Source organism: Bicyclus anynana, chromosome 23 (assembly GCF_947172395.1).
Source record: "Bicyclus anynana chromosome 23, ilBicAnyn1.1, whole genome shotgun sequence".
In the NCBI taxonomy this organism is placed as follows: domain Eukaryota; kingdom Metazoa; phylum Arthropoda; class Insecta; order Lepidoptera; family Nymphalidae; genus Bicyclus; species Bicyclus anynana.
In genome coordinates, this window is record NC_069105.1 from 1,174,701 (window position 1) to 1,198,324 (window position 23,624).

The 23,624-nt window shown below is 40.3% G+C and overlaps 1 protein-coding gene and 1 non-coding gene across 2 annotated transcripts; both read right to left on the minus strand.

Annotated features, from left to right (window-relative positions):
* Nucleotides 1-184: 184 nt before the first annotated feature.
* On the minus strand, nucleotides 185-23,506 carry LOC112050766 (AN1-type zinc finger protein 2A). Its single transcript, XM_024089109.2, has 6 exons — nucleotides 23,253-23,506; nucleotides 21,882-21,924; nucleotides 16,765-16,951; nucleotides 14,820-14,974; nucleotides 12,479-12,578; nucleotides 185-2,633 (listed from the first exon to the last, which is right to left on the minus strand). Exons 1-6 carry the CDS (start codon nucleotides 23,305-23,307, stop codon nucleotides 2,490-2,492), a joined length of 684 nt encoding a protein of 227 aa, XP_023944877.1. The 5' UTR covers nucleotides 23,308-23,506; the 3' UTR covers nucleotides 185-2,489.
* LOC112050781 (U2 spliceosomal RNA) lies at nucleotides 8,558-8,750 on the minus strand. The gene has a single exon (XR_002887183.1). It is a non-coding gene; the product is annotated as a U2 spliceosomal RNA (small nuclear RNA).
* Nucleotides 23,507-23,624: the final 118 nt, after the last annotated feature.

A 23,624-nucleotide genomic window follows, 5' to 3' on the forward strand; every position in this document is an offset into this window, starting at 1 on the left:
TTAACTTGTTCTTAAATTAATGACAATAAATTTGAACAATTTGATACAGTTAATATTTTTCAAATATCATTTTATAAAACGATACATCATTTTTTTGTTGGTAAATATTCAACATCGAACTTGGCTTTAGTATACTAAGCTGTTACGAAAGTTTGGTAGGTATTTAAAAAATGAAATGCATAAGCGTGGAATAACAAATTTATTTTATTTCTGAATCATAAACGAACGTGAGTGGTTTCCATATTAATGAAATAGATAAACCAGTTATGTGTACACGGCGTGCCATTAACAAATCCATGATTAAAGATCCCATTTGGTTTAGAATACGTGGGCATATTCTGACAAATATATTCGAGATTAACTGTTTATCTATTTTATTGTTATTTATCAAGTTATAACAAAGTCACGAATTAACATAAAGAATTACATAAAAAAGCTACATAATGAATAATATTTTTAATTTTATTAACATTTCAATACTTACAAACTAATCTTTATTGTACACACTTGATGTTAAGTGTCAATACATTATATTATGTGCAACTTTAAAGCATTGTCTGTGGACATTATGACCTATCTATTAATACACTTCAGGAGAATATTAAAAATTTACTAACCAGCTGATTGTGTTTACTGTTGTTTTATGTCCGGCCGCTCAGTGATTGCGTTTCTGGCAGGTCGTGATGGGCGATGTAACATAAGAGAGACAGACAAAAACAAGGCAAATGTAATTGAATTTGTTTGTCCCATTCACACTTATGTATGAAACGCAATAACTGAGCGGCCGGGTTTTAGTTAATATTTGTACGATTCAACAGCCACATTATAGCTAATTTCTCTGAATATACTACCGCATTTAAATGAACATAGATTATGTATCTTAATTTTAAAAAGTAAATCAAGTGAGTAAAACTTATGAAAAAAAATTAGTTTAAAATACAATAGTTGATTTTTGCAAAAGCTAGTAGTCCATATAAAATACCAAATTATATGGGAACTACCTGCAAAATCAATTTCTTGGTAAACTTTCAATATAGTTCGAAATCGGGGCGTAAAATTCTATTTTCGAACGTCATGTGATTTCAAATGGTTTTCTTGCGATGGTTGTCTCACTAGTGTATAAAGTCCGGCCGCTCAGAGTTAACCTGTCTAACTAATGACTAAAGTCCGGCCGCTCAGAGATTGCGTTTTTGAGAGGTCGTGATAGAATGGGCATTGTAACTTCGAGGTCATGCCAACTGTTTGTCTTTGTAGTGATGAGACAAAATAACGAGGCAATTGTCAGAAACGCAATCTTTGAGCAGCCGGACTTTAGTATCTTTACTCAGGATTTAATTATTGAAGCTTCGCTCGTTAATCTTAGAATCCTTTGCTTTGATATTAAATATTTCGCAGTGGTATGCGGTAGCGGTGATTTACAAAGCGGAGGTCCTGGGTTCGATCCCCGGCTGGGCAGATTGAGATTTTCTTAATTTGCCCAGGTCTGGCTGGTGGGAGGCTTCGGCCGTGGCTAGTTAACACCCTACCGGCTAAGACGTACCGCCAAGCGATTTAGCGTTCCGGTACGATGCCGTGTAGAAACCGAAAGGGGTGTGGATTTTCATCATCCTCTTGACAAGTTAGCCCGCTTCCATCTTAGACTGCTCCATCACTTACCATCAGGTGAGATTGTAGTCAAGGGCTTACTTGTAAATAATAAAAAAAAATGACAAAAACAGCAAAGCATGCAGAATGTTATAGGAGATATAGGCATTTAAAATTTTACAGAGGCAGGATGTCACTTAGTGAACGGTAAAACTTGTCCGTCAAACAATTTTTATTATGTGCGGCTGTGTTTGAAACGTTTGTCAAACATTGCTTTTTTTGACTGAGAAGTCAGTTTGACAAGCAAGTTTGTCAGACATGTTTGATCGTTTATAAAAAAAACACTCCATAACGCTTTTCAACGTTATAATTTGGCTATTAAAATTAAATATTCTATTGAATTGTGTTTTCGTGATATTCTGAATGTGGATGCTCAGTGAAAGCGAAACAAGAAACTATTTTTTGAGAACTGCGTTACATGTGATTGGTTGTTATATAAATTAGGACAATTGAAATCGCACGTCAAAATTTTGCCATATGGCTTATTTGATTTAAAGAACAACCCCTGTAGCCCAGTCCAGTGCCTGATTCACCATTTTGGTCTTTATTATCAACTTACTGAAGTGGACAACAAAGTGTCATCTACATATGATATACACCGTAAGTACCGGATGACTATTGTAATTTGTATCACAGTTTGTCAATTGATTTATTTTGAAGGGTTGATAATAAAAACCAAAATAGGAAATAGGCCAGCTGATCTTGATCACGTGATCTGTCGATAGCAAAAGCCATTCCCATGTATTTTTCTAGTTTTCGAAGCGTTCGCGATAGTAGAAAGAGAATCGACGTGTTACTTGGCTACAGGGGCAGTTCTGGCCTAAATTGTTATCTGTCAAGTATCGCTAAGACACACTGCATCGTGAGTTCTGTTCCCCGCCCACCCTCTGGCGCGCCATCTCGCGGATGATGCTGGACTCTCTGGAGCCGGATGAGCTCTGCTCTTGCATGGATAGAGCCAGTGCGCGCGCTAAAGCCTCGTCTTCAGACTGAAAAAAAAAACTTCTAGTAAGGGAGCCGTTGCCTTGCACGTTGTTGATTACTTCCACCAAGTATGAGCATTTAATATTGGTGGGTATAGGGTTACCAAAAAAAATGGGTTAGTTAATAGTAGCTAAAAGGTGTGCATTTCGAAAATCTAACAATTTGAGCGAATCGTAGTGGAATGGGTGGTTTACAAAGTTACAAAATAAAACCCTAATATTTCAGTCTCGCGCCACGAGCGCGAAGAATTTTTTACTTGTTTTGAAGGACAATTTCAGTAAGCCAAAGGAATAAAAATTGCCCTTGAAGTCAGTAGCTTTCTTCCCATCGCTGGAAGCGAAAAAAGTAAATAACCATCTATACTTTCTATCATCTAATCGGATTCCTTGACTGTTTAGTAACTACAAATTTAGCATCCCGGGCATAGATGATACATTATATATTGATCCCGGGCTCCCCTACTATTATTATGTATTTCTACTATTATTATATTTTACCCGGCTGGACCGATTGAGATTTTCTTATTTTTTTTTTTTTTTTTTTTCTGTCTGAGTAGGTGCCGATAGCTCCCTGCGGAACCACTACGGCGTCACCGGGGGGGTTGGGCGAGCGCAGAAGCATCGCCTGATGTGACCCGAAGGCTGAAAGAAAGATAGAGGACGGAACGGCTCTCTAAGGGCGTCTCCTATGAGACTCGGACCTCGGCTTAGAAGGCCATTCTGGAGGAGGTAACCGTGACCTGAGTGAATCAGTCCGGACGCCCCCAAGATCGTGAGTTAGAAAACCCACGTCCGGGTGACGTTAGATATCGGGGACCTCGTCTTCGCCGGCGAAGACGCTGTGTAGCTTGTGATTGTGTTACCTGGGAAGCATTGTCGGTTGTTATGTCATCGTCTGGATCGTGAAGGACGTTCTTGGGACGCCTCTGCTTGCAGTTAGCGTTTAGGTTGGGAGTGTAATTGCAGGCCTCAACCACTAGTTGGTTGGGATGGATGGCAGCTCTGTCAAAATAGTTTTGAGAGAGCTGTTTCATGTACTTAGCTATTGTCGGTAATTCTAGATCTCTATGGAGGTCATTATTGCGTAAAAACCACGGCGCGCCCGTGATTTGACGCAGAAAACGATTCTGTAGGGTTTGAAGCGGCCTAAGGGTCGCTTTGGGACGGTGGGCAAACACTACACTAGCGTAGGTTAATATCGGACGGATCGTAGTTTTATAAAGCGTTAGCTTTGAGCGGAGGGACAATTTACTTTTCTTATTTATCATAGCGTAAAGGCGGTGCATTACGTATGCGGCCTTTTTTCTCGCTTTGTTAACGTGCATGGAGAAGCTCATGCGGTTATCGAAGGTAACGCCTAGGTACTTGGCAGTACGTTGCCAGGGGATGGGTGCTCCGTAAAGGGAGACTTCTTTGAGTCCGGACTTGAGACGGGAGACCGCTTTGCCGGTGAAAAGCACGGCTGCGCTTTTCTCTGGGTTGACTTCTATACGCCAAAGGCGGAACCATTTACCTATAATGTTTACCGCCTTCTGGAGGCGGGCTCTAATGTGGACCCGGTTTACTGCCGTCGCGTACAGTGCGGTGTCGTCCGCAAACTGGGCGACGTGTACGCCCGGGTGGTCGGTGGGAATGTCGCTTGTGAAGAGCGAGTATAAAAGCGGGGAGAGCACGGAGCCCTGAGGGACTCCTGCGCGAATCTGTCTGGGTGAAGAGAGAGTGCCGTCTATACGGTACCTGAAGGTGCGGTTGGACAGAAAGCTGTGTAGCAAGCGTACCATTTTGTTTGGTATGCCGAAACGGTTTAGTTTGAATATCAAGCCTTCGTGCCAGACGCGGTCAAACGCTTTAGCTACGTCAAAGAAGAGCGCCCCGGTGGCGATGGGGTTATGAAATGTATTAAAACCGGTTAGAATGTGCTCCGTGAGGCGGTGCACTTGATGAACACATGAGTGTTTACATCGAAATCCAAACTGTTGTTTGATGAGAAGTTGCTTTTCATCGCAAATGGCTTTGAGACGATTCAAAATTATTATCTCATACACCTTGCCAATGGTGTTGAGAAGACTAATTGGGCGGTAGCTAGTCGGGAGGTCGCGGGGTTTACCCGGCTTGTGGATGCCAATGACCGTGGCTTCTTTCCATGCGTCTGGGAAGGCGCAGTGAGCTAGGAGAACATTGAAGATGTTCACCAGGAGGTTGATTATCTGGACCGGGAGAAGCTTTAAAGCTTTGTTGCTAATCGTATCAGGCCCCGGAGCCTTCTTTTTGCGCAAGCCCTTGATAACCGCAGAGACTTCCTCGCATGACGTAGGGGTAATTTCGACTCCGTCCGGGGGGCGAGATAAGATAGAAGTGAGTTCGGACTTCACTTTTTTCGCGTGTGATTTTACAAATGCCGTAGTGCTTGGAGTGCACTGGGCTTCCAGACTGTCGGCTAGGCATTCGGCCTTATCGATGTCCTCGATCGCGTTTGGGAGGCCAGGGCGTTTGAGAGGTGGGGTGGCTGCGAGGCGGTCGGCTTTGAGATATCTTGCCACGTCGTAGAAGGCTACGTGCGATGGCTCGAGCTCTCTCAGTCGGTTGTCCCATTGTCTGTCATAACGCCAGCGCAAGCGACGCTTGCACCGTCTTCCGAGAGTCCAAAGTAGACTCGCGTTTTGTCGGGTCGGTTCAGATTCGTAGCGTCTTTGCTGTGCGTTTCTATCCGTTAGTAGGGCCCGTAGGTCCGACGACAAGGGGGCCTTGCTGAAGGCAGGGACCTCCTTGGTGCAATCTTTTATTGCTTCGCGAATATGGCCATTTAGGTTCGAAGAAGCTGCGAGCGCTTCGCCTAACGTTTCTATCTCGTCAGGAATTTGATCTAGGTGCTGTGAAGCCAAGGACTTGAGACGCTCAGACAGTCTCCCGTAATTAATTATAGTTTTGGTCGGGGGGGTCGTGGAGGGCGGGGTGCCAAGCTGGAGTATAACTGGTCTGTGGTCCGAGTCCGAGGCCAGATCCGAGAACACCTCCAAAGGACTCACTTCAAGAGTGATGTTCTTTAGGAGTGCCAGATCCAGTACGCTCGGAGTTTGGTTTCGTGTGTCCGTCAGTCTCGGGTAACGTGTTGGTTTGTCGGGGGTGAGCAAAATGAAATTAGCATCGTCGCGGTCAGTCAGTCTTCTTAGAGTGTTGCCGCTAGTGTTATTATAAGCGTTGAGCCAACTTGTATGTTTAGCGTTAAAGTCACCGGCCAAAATGACGGAGTCACTTAAGGAGAGGAGTGTCTGAATGTCACTCTCTAAGAGACGTTTACCGCAGGGTTGGTAAACTGAAACCAGTGTGATCGGCGGATGGCCGGTCATACTGACCTGACATACTGAGACTTCCATGTTAGTAAGCTCGGGAGGATCAAGAGGAGTGCAGTGAAGAGCCCTTCTGTGATATATAGCTGTACCTCCCTTCCTTTGGGTGGTCCGGTCGTTTCTGATCATTAGGTAATTCCCTATTTTGGGATCGCGAAGGCTAGGTTTCAAGAAGGTCTCTTGCACCAGAAAGATGTCCGGTTTGTGGTCGCTTATCCATTCGCGGACCTCGAGTAATTTATCGGTGAGCCCGTCTGCATTGAAGAAGCCGACAGTCAGGGAATGTGGTTTTAATCTACCGTTGTAAGCCATTTAGAAAATTTTTATAGTTTTCGATCGCGCGGAGCATGATACTGTGCTCGCCTATTGCCCTTAGGGGGTCTACTTTATATTTCTCAATGAAGAGATCGTATTCTTCCATACGGAATACATCCGAGAAGGAGTGAGTCGCGTATGAAGGTTTGGACGAGGCTTGAGGGGCCGAGAGGGGGGGTTGGGCCGCAGGAGCGGCCCTCGGGGGCTGTTTGGCGACCGGAGAAGCCGGTGCCGCACTAGGAGCGTTAGGCGCTCCGTACAATGGCTTGTTCCAAGCGTTGGTGGTAGGCACCGGCGCTGGAACAAACCTGTGAGCGGGCTTTTTGGGTGCCGCCGGTTTGCGGCCCGCTGCCCTGCCCCTTCGCTTGCCTGGCTGTGGGGCCTTCCGGCATCCGCGATAGTTCGCGGGATGGCCGGCTTCGCCGCACAGCACGCAGCTTGGGGGCACTTCAGCGATCCGTTCCTTGCGGGGACAATCTATCGTGCCGTGATCTCCCAGGCACTTAACGCACCTGGGACGGGCAAAACAATTCCTTTGAGAGTGTCCATAGGTCTGGCATCTATGACATTGACCTATGCGGCCACGGTTGTTGGGCTTCTCAAAGGAGAGGCCAGAGAGGTGGCATATCGCCTTCAAGTTGTATATCCTCTTGCCCTCAGGAGAGAGCTCGAGGATCACTAGACAGAGGTCTAGCGGCTCTTTTGAGCGTGATCGGTACATTCGGTGTACCTCCTGGACGGGTAGATCCTGTTTAAGCAGGTCGGCTTTGATGAGCTCAGTATCAAGCTCCTTGGGGAGACCGCGGACTACTACGCGGAGGACTCGCTCATCGCTCAGAGCGTAAGTGTGATAGCCTATTGAGTTTGACCTCAATAAAGCTGTCAGACGCCTATGGTCACCGGATGACTCGCATTCCGCACGAATACCTAAGGTGGTAAGCTGGGCGTTTGGAATAGGGATATTGTTTTTTATTAGCATGGGGACAATTTTGTTTGCCCATGCGTCCTTGTCCCTAATAAACATTGGGGGGATCTTCTCCTTGCGAGGTTCCTCCATAGGAGAGTCCTCACTTTCGGAGTCTGAATCGGATAAGGTTTGTGACCGAGCTTGGCTCTCGGTCACAGTGACCTTGCTAGTGGTAGTGGGCTGAGCGTCGGTTTTAGTAGCCTTTCGCCGTTTTCGATTACTTACGACAACGGTGAAGCCATCGTCAACTGGAGCCGGTGAGCCCTGCGACTCTGGGATATCGCAAATGTCCATGGCGGAAGGCCTATGGACCGTGTTGGTCGGAGTGCGAGTCATAGATTCGCGGGAGGGTGGCAAAGTGCCCTTTGGGTGGGCTGAGGGCCCGGGGAGCGCGTTAGGCGCGCTAGGCCCTACGGACGGAGCCGGAATCGGTGTTGCCGGGCGACCCGAGGCCGAGACACGTGGGTCGCGGGCCGCGGATTGGCTGCCCAGCGGCGGGCGCACTACCTGAGCAGGTAGCACGTGGCGCTGGGTCACGAGTGGCGCGGGGGTTGCGGGGATAGCGGGGGACGCGGCGGCATTTCCCGGAAGGGGACTACCTGATTGGGGTTGACTTTGAGTCAAAGTCACGGTTTGAGACGCAATCGGTTGCGAAGACATAAAACTTTCCAGATAGCCTGGAAATTTAACTCGGAGGTCCTTGAAGAGGGCCTCCAAGTACGGCGGCGGAACGGAGTTGGGGTCCATAGTGGACCCCGGAACTAACAGGACCTCCCCACCGGGGCGGGGAGGTGAGTACCTACTGTGTGGCCCTAGTGGTCCACGCCTTTAGGTGACGTGGGTGTACCTACTCTTATTCTAGTGTACTCACGGACCGGAACCACTTAACTACACTAGAACAACGCAGAACACAACACAACACAGCACAACGAAATCGGTGGTCAAGACAGTACTAGAAAAACTAGCACCCTCTCAAAAGAAGAACCAATATTGGTGGCCTCCACCGTGGGATCGAAAACCTGCATAGGCGAGGACAGACGACCGCACGGGACGGCTGCCAAGATCGGATTTTCTTAATTGGTCCAGGTCTGGCTGGTAAGACGCTTCGCTAGTTACCACCCTACCTACAAAGACGTACCGCCAAGCGATTTAGCGTTCCGGTACGATATCGTGTAACTTGTAAAGAATAAAAAAGGGTGTGAATTAGGATAGGCCTGACGAATTTTTTGTAAATAAAAGCCTTACGCTTTAAAAACGGATGATATAGATTATAGACTTTTTCTAATTTACTATGACAATGAATTCTGTGGGCCGATCCCGGCGGCACTGCAATGCCGGGCCGACCCGTGACGGGAGTGGAGCGAGCCCCGAACATCCCGTCAGTTTACAAAAATCAGTTTAATATACTGGTCCCGCATTGCGGGAACTTTCAGATATTAAGCTGAAAAGAACAGATACTACACTTTGATCTTAGCCAAAAGGCCGAGAAGCGATAACGTCAAACTTCTGCATGGCGGAGGTCATTGATCTAGAAAATATCTTCATAGCGCAATGTCGTTTTTCAAGCAAACCGCGAAGCGCCATCTGTTATCGTTTGTTTGTACTTTTACTAAAGCGTGTTCCGTATAACAGCGACATCTTACTGAAGCACAGAAAACTTCCATAAAATAATTGTCAGGATATTGGCACAACTTTTATCACTTTATGCCCCAAGTCTTCACAAGGCTCAGGATTCAAATTTAGAATCACTCGCTACGCTCGTGTTTCAAATGTAGAATCCTTCGCTTGCCGAGTTTGAATCCCAAATTCAAACTCGGCACTCATAACGAAAACAAACTTTGCTCTCTTGTTGAATAAATAACTATTTCATAAAAAAAATACAGTCACCTTACTTTTTGAACAGGGTAGTATATTTCTAATATCGAATCTTAGACCACATCATTACGCCCGTTTTCGGCATTGTTCATATCAAGTATTTTAACATATTTTGTCTTAACGAATAAATGGTGGCATACACAATGTAATTATTAATTTCAAAACTGTTTATTTTTTGCACAGAGTAAATATCATACAGAGTCTTTACAAGCAGCGTGGTGAAGCCGCTGAAACTCATAAAAAAACAAACGTCACACGTCTCCTTACATAAACTTGTATTCCAAAATTTAACACTAACAACAATTACTTAAATTAATATATTAAATTTTGCGAACACTTTTTAAAATATTTAAAAACAAAAGACGCCATTTCTCTTGAATAATATTGGAAGTTACTGATGCGACGCTTCGTGTCGTACTGACTAAATAAATAAATAAATAAAATAAAATCTTTATTCACCAAAAAAATATACATAAAACCATAACATTGCCTGTGGTCTCCACACTAGATTGATCTGTATCGTGGAGACCAGGTAGGATTTTCTAATGCTTTCCGTTGGACTAGGACTAATTACAAAAATTACAATAAATAGGACTACATTACAAAAAGAAAAACATTACAAAATAGAAAAGTAAAGTAAAACAGTAAGCAGAAACATTAGATGGTGTACACAATTATTTTAGCTTATTTCATATTTGCATTGAGTAATTCTTCAGTGTCTGTATAAGTTAAACTTTTTAACCAATTAGTTATTGTTAGACTTGCCTGATTTACTGAGAGGTTGCAAAGATCACAGGACCTTGCAACAAAGTTGTAGACTTTTGCATCGACATATGGTGTGAATCGTCGAGCGAACTCAGTTTTCGCAATTGGGAGATTGACCTTGACTATTCTTTTCCAAATACCTTTTTTACATTTGGGGATTGTAGCAATTGTCTATGTTTTGACAAAGCTGCTTTTAATATAAAGAGTTGACGAACTGTAAGCACCCCACTATCTTTATGTAGTAGTGCGGTTGAATATTTGTATGGTTTTTTTAGCATTACTTTTAATACTGATCGTTGAGCTCTCTCTAGATCTATTAAAATTGTCTTTGCTGCACTTCCCCAAGATAGAATGCAATAGTTAAGAAGCGACTGGCATAATGAAGTGTATACTAATGTTAGGGTTGACGCGTTCGCTATATCGCGTATTTTTTTCATTATACCGATGATTTTTCTGACTCGTTTAGAAAGGAAAGCAATGTGTGGTCTGAAGGAGAGCTTATTATCGATCTGGATCCCAAGATATTTAATGACGTCGACCTGACCAATTTCATCACAAGCACACTGAGCCGTTATGTGGCGTTTTGCATTTGTTACGCCACAACTGTGGATCTTAAGGCCATTGTTTCGTTTTTTGGGAGCGGAAGCTGCAGTTTTATGAAAGCACAGGTATTTTGTTTTGTCTATATTCAGCGTCAGTAAATTGTGGCTAAGCCAATTCGATAAAGCAGATATTCCCGACTGTGCATTTCGATAAGTTTCTTCCCAAGTTATACCATGGAATAGTAAGGCAGTATCATCGGCGTAACAGATGATGTCAGCGTTCTTGAGTGGTATACTGTGTATATCGTTAATATATAATATAAATAGCGTCTTGAGTGGTATACTGTGTATATCGTTCTTGAGTGGTATACTGTGTATATCGTTAATATATAATATAAATAGCGTCGGTCCGATTATGCTACCTTGAGGTACACCAAAATTGATACTTTGCACGTCACTTTTTAAATTAGATATTTTTGTACACTGCTTTCTGTTGGTTAAGTAACTTTTAAACCACTCAAGTGGTATGCCTCTTATACTGTTGCATTCGAGTTTTCTTAGTAAAACCGGGATGGACACAGTATCAAAGGCCTTTGCCAAGTCCAGGAATAAACCTATGCAACCTTTTTGCTGGTCGAGATGGGCAGATACAGTAGATGTTAGAAGACGGACAGCATCCTCCGCAGATTTATTATGCCTAAACCCAAATTGCCTCCCTGATAGTATGTTATGGGACTCTAAGTAAGACATAAGTCTCTTGTTAACTATTTTTTCCAACAATTTGGAGAAGGTTCCAAGCAATGATATGGGTCGATAGTTTTCAGGCTTGTCTTTGGGGCCAGCTTTATATATTGGGCTTACCAATGCTATTTTCCACTCTTCGGGAAATACACCTGTGCTTAAGCTTAAGTTAAAAATGGTAGTTAGTGGGTCAATTATTTCTTTAGCCGTTTGTTTAACAAGTTCGTTGTTTATTTCGTCATAGCCTGAAGCTTTCCCATTCTGGAGTTGTGAAATAAGTGCTTCTACTTCATAATTGTCTGTAGGGGTCATAAAAAAGGAATCACGTGTAGAGTGATTTTGTTTTATGTTAGTTGCTATAGACTCTTCGGTTTCACCAATATTTGATAGTATATTATTTGCTAAATGTTGTCCTAATGTTGAGAAATAGTTATTACATGAGTTGAGAGATTGTGTTTTTTGTGTGGTTCCGAGAAGTTCATCTATTTTAGTGTGAGAATTTTTGGAATTGCATATATTTTTTATAGATTTCCATAACTTTTTGGAGCTCTTAGAGCTTTTTTCTAGTTCTTTCCTTTCGTATTCAGTTTTAAGTTTCCGTAAAAGGCTATTACAAAAATTTCGGTACCTCTTGTATGTAATTTTTAAAATCTCATTGTCCGAGTCTGCTCTAAACTGCAAATGCAACTTGTCTCTGTGTTTCATGCACTTTAACAGACCATGCGTTATCCAAGGCTTTAGGTTGAACCTTGACCTAGTTATAGTGACTATTTCTGTATGGCGATTTATGATGTTTAGCAGTCGAGACATGAAGGAGTTTACTGCCAAGTTCACATCACGGCTTTCGTTAATAGATGACCAGTCTTCACTTCCCAAGTCTAGTTTTATAGCTTCAATATTTCGTTTTAGTCTCTTCCTTGGTAACCTGTCAGAATTCAATTTTAGTGAGAACCCAGTAATGGCTATATCATGATCTGTTATGTCTGAAGTGCAGACTATACCAGTTGCTTTCCCAGTTGTTCGGGTCATTATGTGGTCTAAACAAGCATCTCCTCTTGTCGGCAAAGTTATGCTAGGCAGTAATCCATGCTCGGCGATTAAGCAGAGATATTCAGTATAGCTAACATTATTTACAGATTTCAATATATTTATATTGAAATCTGTAAATAATGTTAGCTATATATGACTCGAGAATGTATTCGTTTTTGAATTTTGTATTCGGCGGGACTACGACACCGTCGTTTTCCGTGCATTGCATCTGCCTATGATTGATTGAATCTGTGATTTTTTGATACTCACCATAGTTCCCTGCACCGCTGCAAAGCTCGGAACGGCAGCGACGGGCGTCCTATTTGGTTTGTTCATCTCAGTTTGCTTTAGACGCGCCATTGCTGCATTCCTGTGGATAAAATTAATCATCATATCAACCCATATTCGACTTACTGCTGAGCTCGAGTGTACTCTCAGAATGAGAGGGGTTAGGTCGGCCCAATGCGGATTGGCAGACTTCACACACGCAGAGAATTAAGAAAATTCTCTGGTATGCAGGTTTCCTCACGATGTTTTCCTTCACCGGTTGAGACACGTGATATTTAATTTCTTAAAATGCACACAACTGAAAAGTTGGAGGTGCATGCCCCAGACCGTATTCGAAGCCACACCCTCCAGAATCGGAGACAGAGGTTATATCCACTGGGCTATCACGGCTCTAATAAAATTATTAGTATTAATATGGTAGTTGAGTTGTATCAAATTTAATATAAACAATACTAATTTCGTATAGTACATGGAATAAGGTTGCGATATATAATAAAAGTTAAGGATTTAGATATGTAAGATAGAACACTTAATTTAAAAATTATGTAATCAATTTTTCCAAACGTCAGAAACGCTTCGTTTGGCCTGTGTGTAAAAGCGGGACTATATCGGCTTCGCTGCAGACACCGGGACTGACTGCCTGAAAGCAGGACTGTCCTGCACAAAGCGGGACGTATGGTGACGTTAGCTATAGATAATTATGAAGAGTGATGGATAAGGTGCACTCACTAGAGAGGCACTGACGGGAACAACCCAAGGATTTTTTTTTAATTTTTTTATTTGGGTCAAAAAACATTAAATTATGATAAGATTACATTTCAAAAAAATCAATTACTTACATAAAAACTAAATCGTCAACCTAAACCGTTAACCACAGATTAACAAGATTAAGATACAAGAAAAGTGAAGTGACATTGAAAGTTTAAGCTACTTTTAGATTCTTAAATTTTTAGTGACAATTTTTTTTTAAATTTACTTGGACGAGTATCAGAATATTAATCTGATAACAAAAAAAGTTCGTCTAATGAGCATTCGTGCGAATGTTACATCACAGAAAAATACGAGAACATTTTAGCGAAAATTCTATCGAGCGTTTTAACGAGCATTCTAGCGAGCAGATTTGCTTGGAGCTTTTTGCCGAGAAGAATATCTTTGACGAATAGAGCGTTCGCTGGAATTTTCAAGATGTTTGTAGCTATATTTGGCTCGGCTCGTTGTTCAGTTCGACAAATATAAAAACGTCGAATGCTCGATGTTCTGTTACAAGTGAACGCTCAAGTCTATCAGCACCTTAATAACGGGCCACTGTCCACTAATCAAACACCTTTCAATTCTAGGTATGACTGACAGTCCTCTGTGCAGAGTCTTTTGTACATGTTATGCTCAGTTGCAGAGGCGTAACGGAACATCGAGCATCCTACATTGGTTCCTCAGCGACACTCCATGAGGCTATCAGGGACCAGCAGGATTATTATGTATTTAGGTGTATCATTTAAATAATAAGTCACGACATGGTTTTTCATCGCAGTTTCTTTTATGTGATCATCTAACATAGTTATTTCATCAAAATGCGCCAGTTTACAACAAACGGCAAATATTTTGTTTTTACAATCATCTACTATTATATCAACAAAACTATGCAAATAACGGTTATTTGTTAAAATAAAGATACTATTTCCTGCTATCACTACTTTACTAATGTCACTGTAAAATGACGATAACTATTTAATTTAGTTGAAAACGCAATGTCAGATGTTTGCAAAATAGGCCTGCTGGGCGGCCTGCTTAGTTTCTGGAGCGTGCTCGGCTGGATGGAGTGAATCCGAGAACCTACACCAAAAGATCCACGCCACATGGTCAAGTGGAAGTCGGAAACTTTAAACTTAGGAGATTTAAACCCACGTTTTACAATACACGGGCATAAGTTAGTTATTTCTGCATATCGTCTCCAAAGAGTAAAAAAATCTTTTGTAGGTTTGGGTGTACTCTTCTATAACAAGATCCCCCAACACTGTGATGGACCTGCCAATGCATAGCTTTAAGCAATTTCTTAAAAAACATTTGCATTTGGTTACTACACCATTGATGAGTTCCTTAATGATAAAGATGCTTGGAGGCCGTTGGATCAGCTTCCACCTTCACACAGGAAGTAAAACTATAAGATATTGTAATGTTGTCATCAATTGTATATTGTATGATTTTTTTTAAAAGAGCAACTATTGAGTTTCTTGCCGGTTTCTTCTCAGCAGAATCTGCCTTCCGAACCGGTGGTAGAATCTTTACAAATAGTCAACTGCCCAGAATAAGAAGAAGGTGTACTCACGCGAACTGCCTCTTCTTAGCGCCGAGCTTGCCGTCGCAGTGGTGGTCGGCAGTGTGGCGGTGGCGCAGGCAGTAGTTGAGCGCGCACTCGCCGCACACCAGCGGGACCATCTCCTTCGTCTTGCAGCCCTTGAGCGAACAGCGGTTTGTGAACACCTGGAATAACACATCAACTTCTTATTAAGGGTAATACCAAGCCTCAACCCACGTCTAACGACAAAACCACTTAAACTCAAACGAAGCAAACTTAAAACATTATGAATTTTATTTCAACGGGTACATACCACGATAAAACGACGAGATGTTTAATGTCGATATTTCGACCCAGTTGCATGGATCGTGGTCATGGGACTCACGATCCATGCATCAGTCCCGTCGTGACCACGTTCCATGCAACGGGGTCGATATATCGACATTAAAAATCTCGTCGTTTTATCGTGGTATGTACCCGTTTAAAAAATATTCATAATGAACAACCACGAAATAAGTTTAAAATCATTAAACTAAAAAACAGTAACAGAACTAATGATTGGACAATGTTCACTAAATAAACACCTTTCGGTTCTAGATATAACCGACAGTCCTCTGTGCAGAGCACGCATGGAGGAAGAGGAAACCCCGATACATGTTATGCTTAGATGCAGAGGTGAGAGGTGTATTTGAACAACGCGCAGCACACATTGGATCCCCAGCAACACTCCATGAGGCGTTCGGCGACCTGGGCGGCCTGCTAAGCTTCTGGAGCGAGCTCGGCTGGCTGGAGTGACTCCAACGGGGACCAGCACCAGAAAGACGTTGTGCGTAGGTGCGGTGCGTAGTGGCCAAGTGTGGAAAAGGCCCAGAAAAGAAGAAGAAGGGTAAGGGACAGCAGGTTTTGAATCAAACACACTCTACTGGCTCTATGGAATGGAGCTGTGGGGGACCTGCAGTAAATCTAACATTGTGTTAAATAGTTAGAGCACATTCAAAGGATCTATTACTCGTCATCAACCCATATTCGGTTCGCTGCTGAGCTCGAGTCTCCTCTCGAAATGAGGGGTTAGGCCAATAGTCCACCACGCTGGCCCAATGCGGATTGGCAGACTTCACACACGTAGAGAATTAAGATAATTCTCTGGTATGCAGGTTTCGTCACGATGTTTTCCTTCACCGTTTTGAGACACGTGATATTTAATTTTTTTTTTAAATGTATACAACTGAAAAGTTGGAGGTGCATGCCCCGGACCGGATTCGAACCCACACCCTCCGGAATCGGGGGCAGAGGTCATATCCACTGGGCTATCACGGCTCTCTATTATTCTAGGATGCTTAATTTTGATTCATCATTTACAATTAAAAATCGCACAGTCATGTAATCTTTTTGATGTGATATGCACTGATTGTCTGTGTACGCTCTCCGCTATGTCTGGGGCACCCCTCTATTGCCTAGTACTGGAGAAGCACAAGCATTCATTGTTAAGGCTAAAAGGCAATATGGCTCCAATCATTATTATTATTAGGTGCAAGGGAAAGTTACAGTGCAGTTTTTCATCATTTCTTTGAGAAAAAGATCTTTGGGAAAAAAAGACACTTGTGACGAGGGTGACGTTTGTGGGTTTGACGGCCTCCGAAGCGCAGTGGATATATAAGACGGAGGTCCTGGGTTCGATCCCCGGCTGGGCAGATTGAGATTTTCTTAATTAGTCCAGATCTGGCTGGTGGGAGGCGTACCGCCAAGCGATTTAGCGTTCCGGTACGATATCGTGTAGAAACCGAAAGGAGTGTGGATATCATCCTACTCCTAAAAAGTTAGCCCGCTTCCATCTTAGATTGCATCATCACTTACCATCAGGTAAGATTGTAGTCAAGGGCTAACTTGTAGAGAATAAAAATAAAGGTCTCTTTAAGACAATTGTAAATACTTAATAGACATAATTTGGCTTGTAAAAGTAGCTTAGTAATGTAACCTTTTTTCTCCTCTCCCTAGCTGGATCAGACGTGCACTGGTTGTCTATGTGAGCGCCCACTGCTACGTCTGGGGGCTCCCCTCTCTTGCCAGGCACTGGAGACCCACACAAGGGACACTCGGGTACTTGCACATCTCTGGAGTTGGGTGCTGGGCACTCGTGTTTCACGTAGGCAAAGTGGTCTGAACTGAAATTGGAAATTTTTCTTTAATATAGATTTTACATAGTCTAGCAAGGTAGAATAGTTGACTCCATTACAACCCTTTTTAAGTTCACAGTGTAAAGTCTTGGCAAAAAACTTGGCAGGCTAAAGGACAAACGGTGGACTAAGAAAATTACCTATTGGAAAGGTCCACTTGGTAAAAGGAAAGTAGGACGGCCTATAGGAAGATGGGTAGACGACATTACCACAGTGGCTGGCCAAGGTTGGATGGAACTCACAAAAGAAAGGGACAAATGGAAAAAGATGGAGGAGGCTTATACCCGAAGTGGCCCATTATTAACTAGTACATAACATAATTAATTATTTAGATAAATATATAGATTAATTAGAATAGTTTTAAGATATTGATAAGTACTATCTAAATGGGAAAAATACAGCTTATTATTATTATAGTCTAGCAAGTTTGTTGATGACACTCCCATAATATGCGGGCGTCGACGGGAAAGATTGCGCGGGTGTGAAATCGTGCGTGCGGGGTAGTGAGGTGCGTCAGTCGTGGGTTTTTCATTAATCGCTACACGCCCCAACTGTCGCATTGGTTACAAACGAAGTTGCCAAGCTATAAAACAAAGTCTACTGACATATCTGTCTAATCTCAGTGAATCAAAAACTATTGAACACGCACTGGCTTTTATTAAAATGACAAAATGATTAAAGAGAAAATCTTTCAGAGATGTCATCACTATTTTAAATTTCAAGATAAATATAAATAAGTAAAGCAATAAAATTCTCCAATTATTCACGTTATTATGAAACTGAAAACTCTTAGAGCAAGAGCCCACGACAGCCAGACCTTCGTTATTTTATAAAAGTTGAAAGTTTCTCTGTAGATGTCTCCTATACAGGTAAGAACGACCAGCGACTATAAAGTTTGGGTTGTGGTTACTTGGGCAGGTAACAGGTAGTAAAGGTGTATAAAATAGTACTTGAAATTCGTTAAAGTATAAAGCTCAATTTTTTAATATTTCCTTCGGGATAACTTTAAAAATCTCGTCATCCATTGCCGGACACTTATGACAGTTGCTACCCCCTGCCAGACATCCCTAAACTTTAATAAATTATAATTATACTTTCGTAATAGTATAAAAGCTAAATTTTATATATGTTACTTGGGGACTTATAAAAAGATGTTACCTCAATAGCCGGACAGTTTTCGTGGTTTTTACATCTTGCCAGACACATCGAAAGTCCACTATAGGTGCGAGCGCGAATGCTTAGTCGATTACTATTTTTTAAGATATCTAATAAAAAATAATTTTATTACGTTCATAGCCATGTTGTATAAAGTAAAAAATGTTTGTTTAATATCATAAAAATATAAAAAAAAAGTATAATTACAAGTATAAAAAGATAATTAAACTTATTAAATTTATTAATTTAAACATTGTCGTCGATATTTTCATTTTCTTCATCACTACTACTCCAGTCGATGGCAGAATTGTCCTCAACATAACCTTCTTCTTCAGTGTCTGAAAAAAAAATAAGCAAGTTCAAAAATTAAGCAAGTTTATACAATTATAAATAATTCAAAAATTATGTATCATAATTTGTCATAATAATTATATACCTGATTGAGTTTTGAATGAATCACTAACATAACTCGGCAGTTGATCCCTTTCAAACCATTTGAACTGGTATTTGTCATCTTTAAATACCCAGCCATTATTTTCTGGTTGATATGTGGTTGGATTTTTTAAATGAGCATTATTCTAAATTGTACGTATATAATTTGCTCGCAGAAATTGCTGCAGTAGTTCGCTTTTGCAAGGTATTAGGTTGCTAGCGTCAAAATTTCGCAACTTCTTTCGGTCAAAAGCTTCATTTACATCGGAGACTTTGTACGAGTCGATGAATATTTGAAGTCTAGCGGCATCAACATCAAATACATTAGGGACATTATAGACATTGCATATAAATCTCTGAATAATATAAAAGATATTTTGTTGATGATTTAAATTTTTAATTAATTCGTTGTTGCCGAAGTTCTTGAAAGCTTCCTGGTACTCTGGATCTTTTTTTAATATCTTATACGGTTTTAATTTTCCTTTTCTGAAGAGCGCAGGATTAAAATCACAACCTGTGATGGCATGAAATCCAGGTAAGCTCTGACAAGTTAACAGTCACAACTCTGCATGTATTTTGGTTAGGTCCACATACCTTAAATTATTTCCAGTGCCTGTAAGCATCCAAACAACGGAATCACTTTTAAGGTGATGCATGTCACCAAGCATTATAGCCGCAATATCGGTATCAGCACTTCTTATTACTGTTTCTGCTGGATAGTTGATGTTACATGCATGATATACTATCTTTGTATCTGCTTCCTCGTGTGCTGGGCATGACAACTCTTCATGAATCCTTGAGACAACTTTGTTGCAATTATCAACAGTAAAAGAATGACACTTTCTGAAATTGATGTATATTGTTTTGTTAATTTTTGCTAATTTATTTAATAATTCTGTAAACTCCTCTTGACCTTTAATGTTAGGTAGTACACTAGATTTAAATTGGTTAGTATCGGTTTTGTGGAGTGGAAGCATTTTTGAGTTTTTTTTTACTTTTCCTGTCACAAAATACACAAATATTTTCATAGTTGATATTATTAGCTTCCTTTTCAGTTAAAATATTTGCATCCTGAGTTGAATCATTATTTTCACTAACATCTGGTTCACAAATTTCAATATTTTCTTGAGAAGTTGTAGCTTGAGGTCCTATTGAAGATTCTGTAGAGGAAGACTGTAAATGAGATGGTTCTGTGGTCAACTTAGGTGTCAATGACGAGGCTGCTGAGCTACTGTTTGTAGGTACACTAGCTGATTTTGTTTTTTCACTGTTTTTTGTAGATTTTTCAGGTTCAGAAGTTAAATATTTTTTCATAAGTCCTGTAAATGCTTTATAACATTCCCGATGATATCCATTTCCTATATACTCATCAGGTAAAATAATGTCTTTATATTTAAGGTTATTTTTTTTTCTGACTTTCAAAACAGTTTGACATTTTTTTAATGTTTCTTCCGAGAACAATATTATTTACCATCACTTTTATTACAAACGAAACAAATTAATGTATCTCCCATGATAACACTTTTCACTAAACTTATACTTTTATTTCACAAAAAACTGCACAAATAAATTCGACTAAGCACTCTATCTGACTCGCACCTACTTGAACAGTTGTTACCCCGCACTCGCACCTATAGTGGACTTTCGATGTGTCTGGCAAGATGTAAAAACCACGATAACTGTCTGGCTATTGAGATAACATCTTTTTATAAGTCCCCAAGTAACATATATAAAATTTAGCTTTTATACTATAATGAAAGTATAATTATAATTTATTAAAGTTTAGGGATGTCTGGCAGGGGGTAGCAACTGTCATAAGTGTCCGGCAATGGATGACGAGATTTTTAAAGTTATCCCGAAGGAAATATTAAAAAATTGAGCTTTATACTTTAACGAATTTCAAGTACTATTTTATACACCTTTGCTACCTGTTACCTGCCCAAGTAACCACAACCCAAACTTTATAGTCGCTGGTCGTTCTTACCTGTATAGGAGACATCTACAGAGAAACTTTCAACTTTTATAAAATAACGAAGGTCTGGCTGTCGTGGGCTCTTGGGCTATCTAGTGTATTTAATTTTTTTTTATTAATTATGTTTAACAGCCCTAAGATTTTTCAAATTTTTTGCATTCTATCTATGTCATCATCAGGTAGCAGCGGCTCCCTGCAACTTGCTTGATGTATTTATCCACCTAGTAGGGGCTCAACCAACACTGTGCTTTCCAGTGCAGGGTTGCCAATCCAGCATCTTGGGACCCCAAAGTCCATTGGCTCTTCAAACTAAGTTCCCTACCTATTGCCACTTCAACTTCGCAACTAACTGAGCTATGTTGGTGACTTTGGTTCTTGTAGGGATATCCTCATTTCTGATTCAATCACGCAGAGAAACTCCAAGTACAGCTCCCTACATTGCCCGCTGAGTAACTCTGAGCTTTCTTATGAGGCCCATACTTGGTGATCTACATGTTTGTCTATGTAGTATTTTACCAAAGAACCATTGCATTTTCAAGTTAAATTTTGTTATGTTTACAGTTTATAACTATTTTACATTTATGATACATAGCAGTTGTGTATTCCCAACAGAGATAACAGGCTATCTGGGTTTCTATGCTCAATGCTGTTACCATTTACACACAGAAAAACACATTTTTGATAAGCCTTTATATTGATAACTGTGAATAAAAATAACCTCTGTGTCACAGTTGTTGGATTTTGATTTTTTTTGACTTTTGATAAAAATACCTTTATTATTACACTATTGTGTTTATATGTTTTGATATTATGTTTTATTACTGGGCCGTCCTGAGTTCTATTATTGGCTGGGGTCTATGAAGGTTATATTTTCCCAGACAAGCAGGGTACAGTGTACAATTCTAAACATGAGATGCTACATAAAATGACAGAGATTTAATTAATTATTTTTGGTTTTTGGTCACTCAACTGGAATTTCTCAAGTGTGGAATTGCTAATTACATGTAATGGCATAGAATACTTTTCTTCAACCAAGATAGAAGAAATAACAACTCTTGGTAAACAATATACATATAATTGGTATCAGGCCTCCTAAATTTTGTACTGGTGTGGCCTACTAGATTTTGTCTCTTTTATGGAAGCATGAATTTTTGTAGCCAATGCCATGGAACTATTTAAAAATCCGGGCTTAAAGGCCGTATTTTTAAATAGTATGTGTTAATCCAGAGTAAAATCTATTTCCATTCCAAATTTTAGGCAAATTGATTCAGTAGTTGCAGCATTAAAGAGTAACAAACAACCATACAAACTTTCACACTTAAAATATAGTAGGAAGCAAAAAGTAAAAAAATATATTACCAATAAACTTCTCTGCATGCATCACATTTCATTGGCAGGAAATCTGTAAAAAATAATTAATTGCTTAGTGCACACATTTTTGTGTTTACAGTGGAAACTCGATTAACCCGTCTAATCGAAAATAAAATATTAAGGTAAAAAATGGTTGCTGGTGGTAGTCTAGATAATCCCAAATCCTTATAACTGAGGGCCAGATAATTGAGTTTCTACTGTATTTTGGACACTGCACAGTATTGTATAGTACAGTCACAAGACAGTTCCCCTGTGGATGATATTAAACCTATTTTGGCCACTTTTCTAGGATCATAAGTTCATAAACCTGTCATGAGATATCTCATGAAAAGAAAAAGAGGCATTAACAACCAACTGCAGTAGAATGAAAAATATTACTCTCTTCCTTCTTTCTTTTATTCTTCTTGATGTAACGGCTTTGCAGGTCTTCAAGAGGTCCTTTTATCACGTTGACCACTTCTGATCTATTGCAAACGCCACTGACTAAATTTCCTCTTCAATACTAGTTGGTTTCATTTGTACAATCACAAAAAACAAAAGAATCCCAGTGGATATGACCTCTGCCTCCGATTCCGAAGTGTGTGGGTTCGTATCCGGTCTAGGGCATGCACTTTCAACTTTTCAGTTGTGTGCATTGTAAGAAATTAAATATTTCGTGTCTCAAACAGTGAAGGAAAACATAGTGAGGAAACCGGCATATCAGAGTTTTCTTAATTCGCATCCAGCATTCCACATTGGGCCAGCATGGTGGACTATTGGGTGGAGACTCGAGCTCAGCTGTGAGCTGAATATGGGTTGATAACGGATGGAGTTCACATCTATCAACAGTTCGCAATCTCATGAGATTGGTTATAAACTAATCATCATCCTCATTATCAACCCATATACAGCATTATAAACCAATGGTATTTACAATTTTACAGTGACATACATATAGGTACAATCATCTATACAAAGAAGGGCAAGTATTCTAGAAACTTCTAGATTCAACCTTGAGCATAAGCATTAATTGTAAAACTTTATAAGTCATTTCACCCCACACAATTTTAATGTTGAAATTTTGATGAGTCATGTTGTGTTACTTATTTTAATTGCCTTGATTGTGGTTTAACTGTTTTTTAAAGTTATAAAAATTATATAAATGTATAAATGCAAATAAATATTCCTTTGTTCTAAACAGATTAAGATGAGATATAAAGTGACAGGCAAGACGATAGCTTTCTTTTTAATTTGGACTATTTATTCTTTTGAGTAACAAACTTCTTGCTAGATTGCGGGTTTGTTTTATCAAAAATCAATGTTTTCTGGGGTGTTAATAATAAAATACTTTAAATTATTATAAAAATATTATTTACTCACCTAATTTGTTACATGTTTTGTAGGAACAGTTTCTTCCAACATGCGGGAATTCCATTGTAATGAATTATGAAATACGTAAAATATTGTTCAAAATAATAGTTTTTTAACAGGAAGCGAATTATTAACCACAAGTTTTCACACTGTTTCACACAACTATATTATTAAAAGTCTTTTGCAATTATGACGAAATCATTTTCAAGAGCACAATTTTTATTTCATACCTTTGTCAACAAATCATTCGTCATCGCAGCTGACGTTGACAGTCACACAGATAATATCACAGAGATAGTATAATATTGACATTTAATCTTTGCTGTTGACATTGACAACACGATACATTTTCAAATTGTCACAGATTACTTATATTTTGCA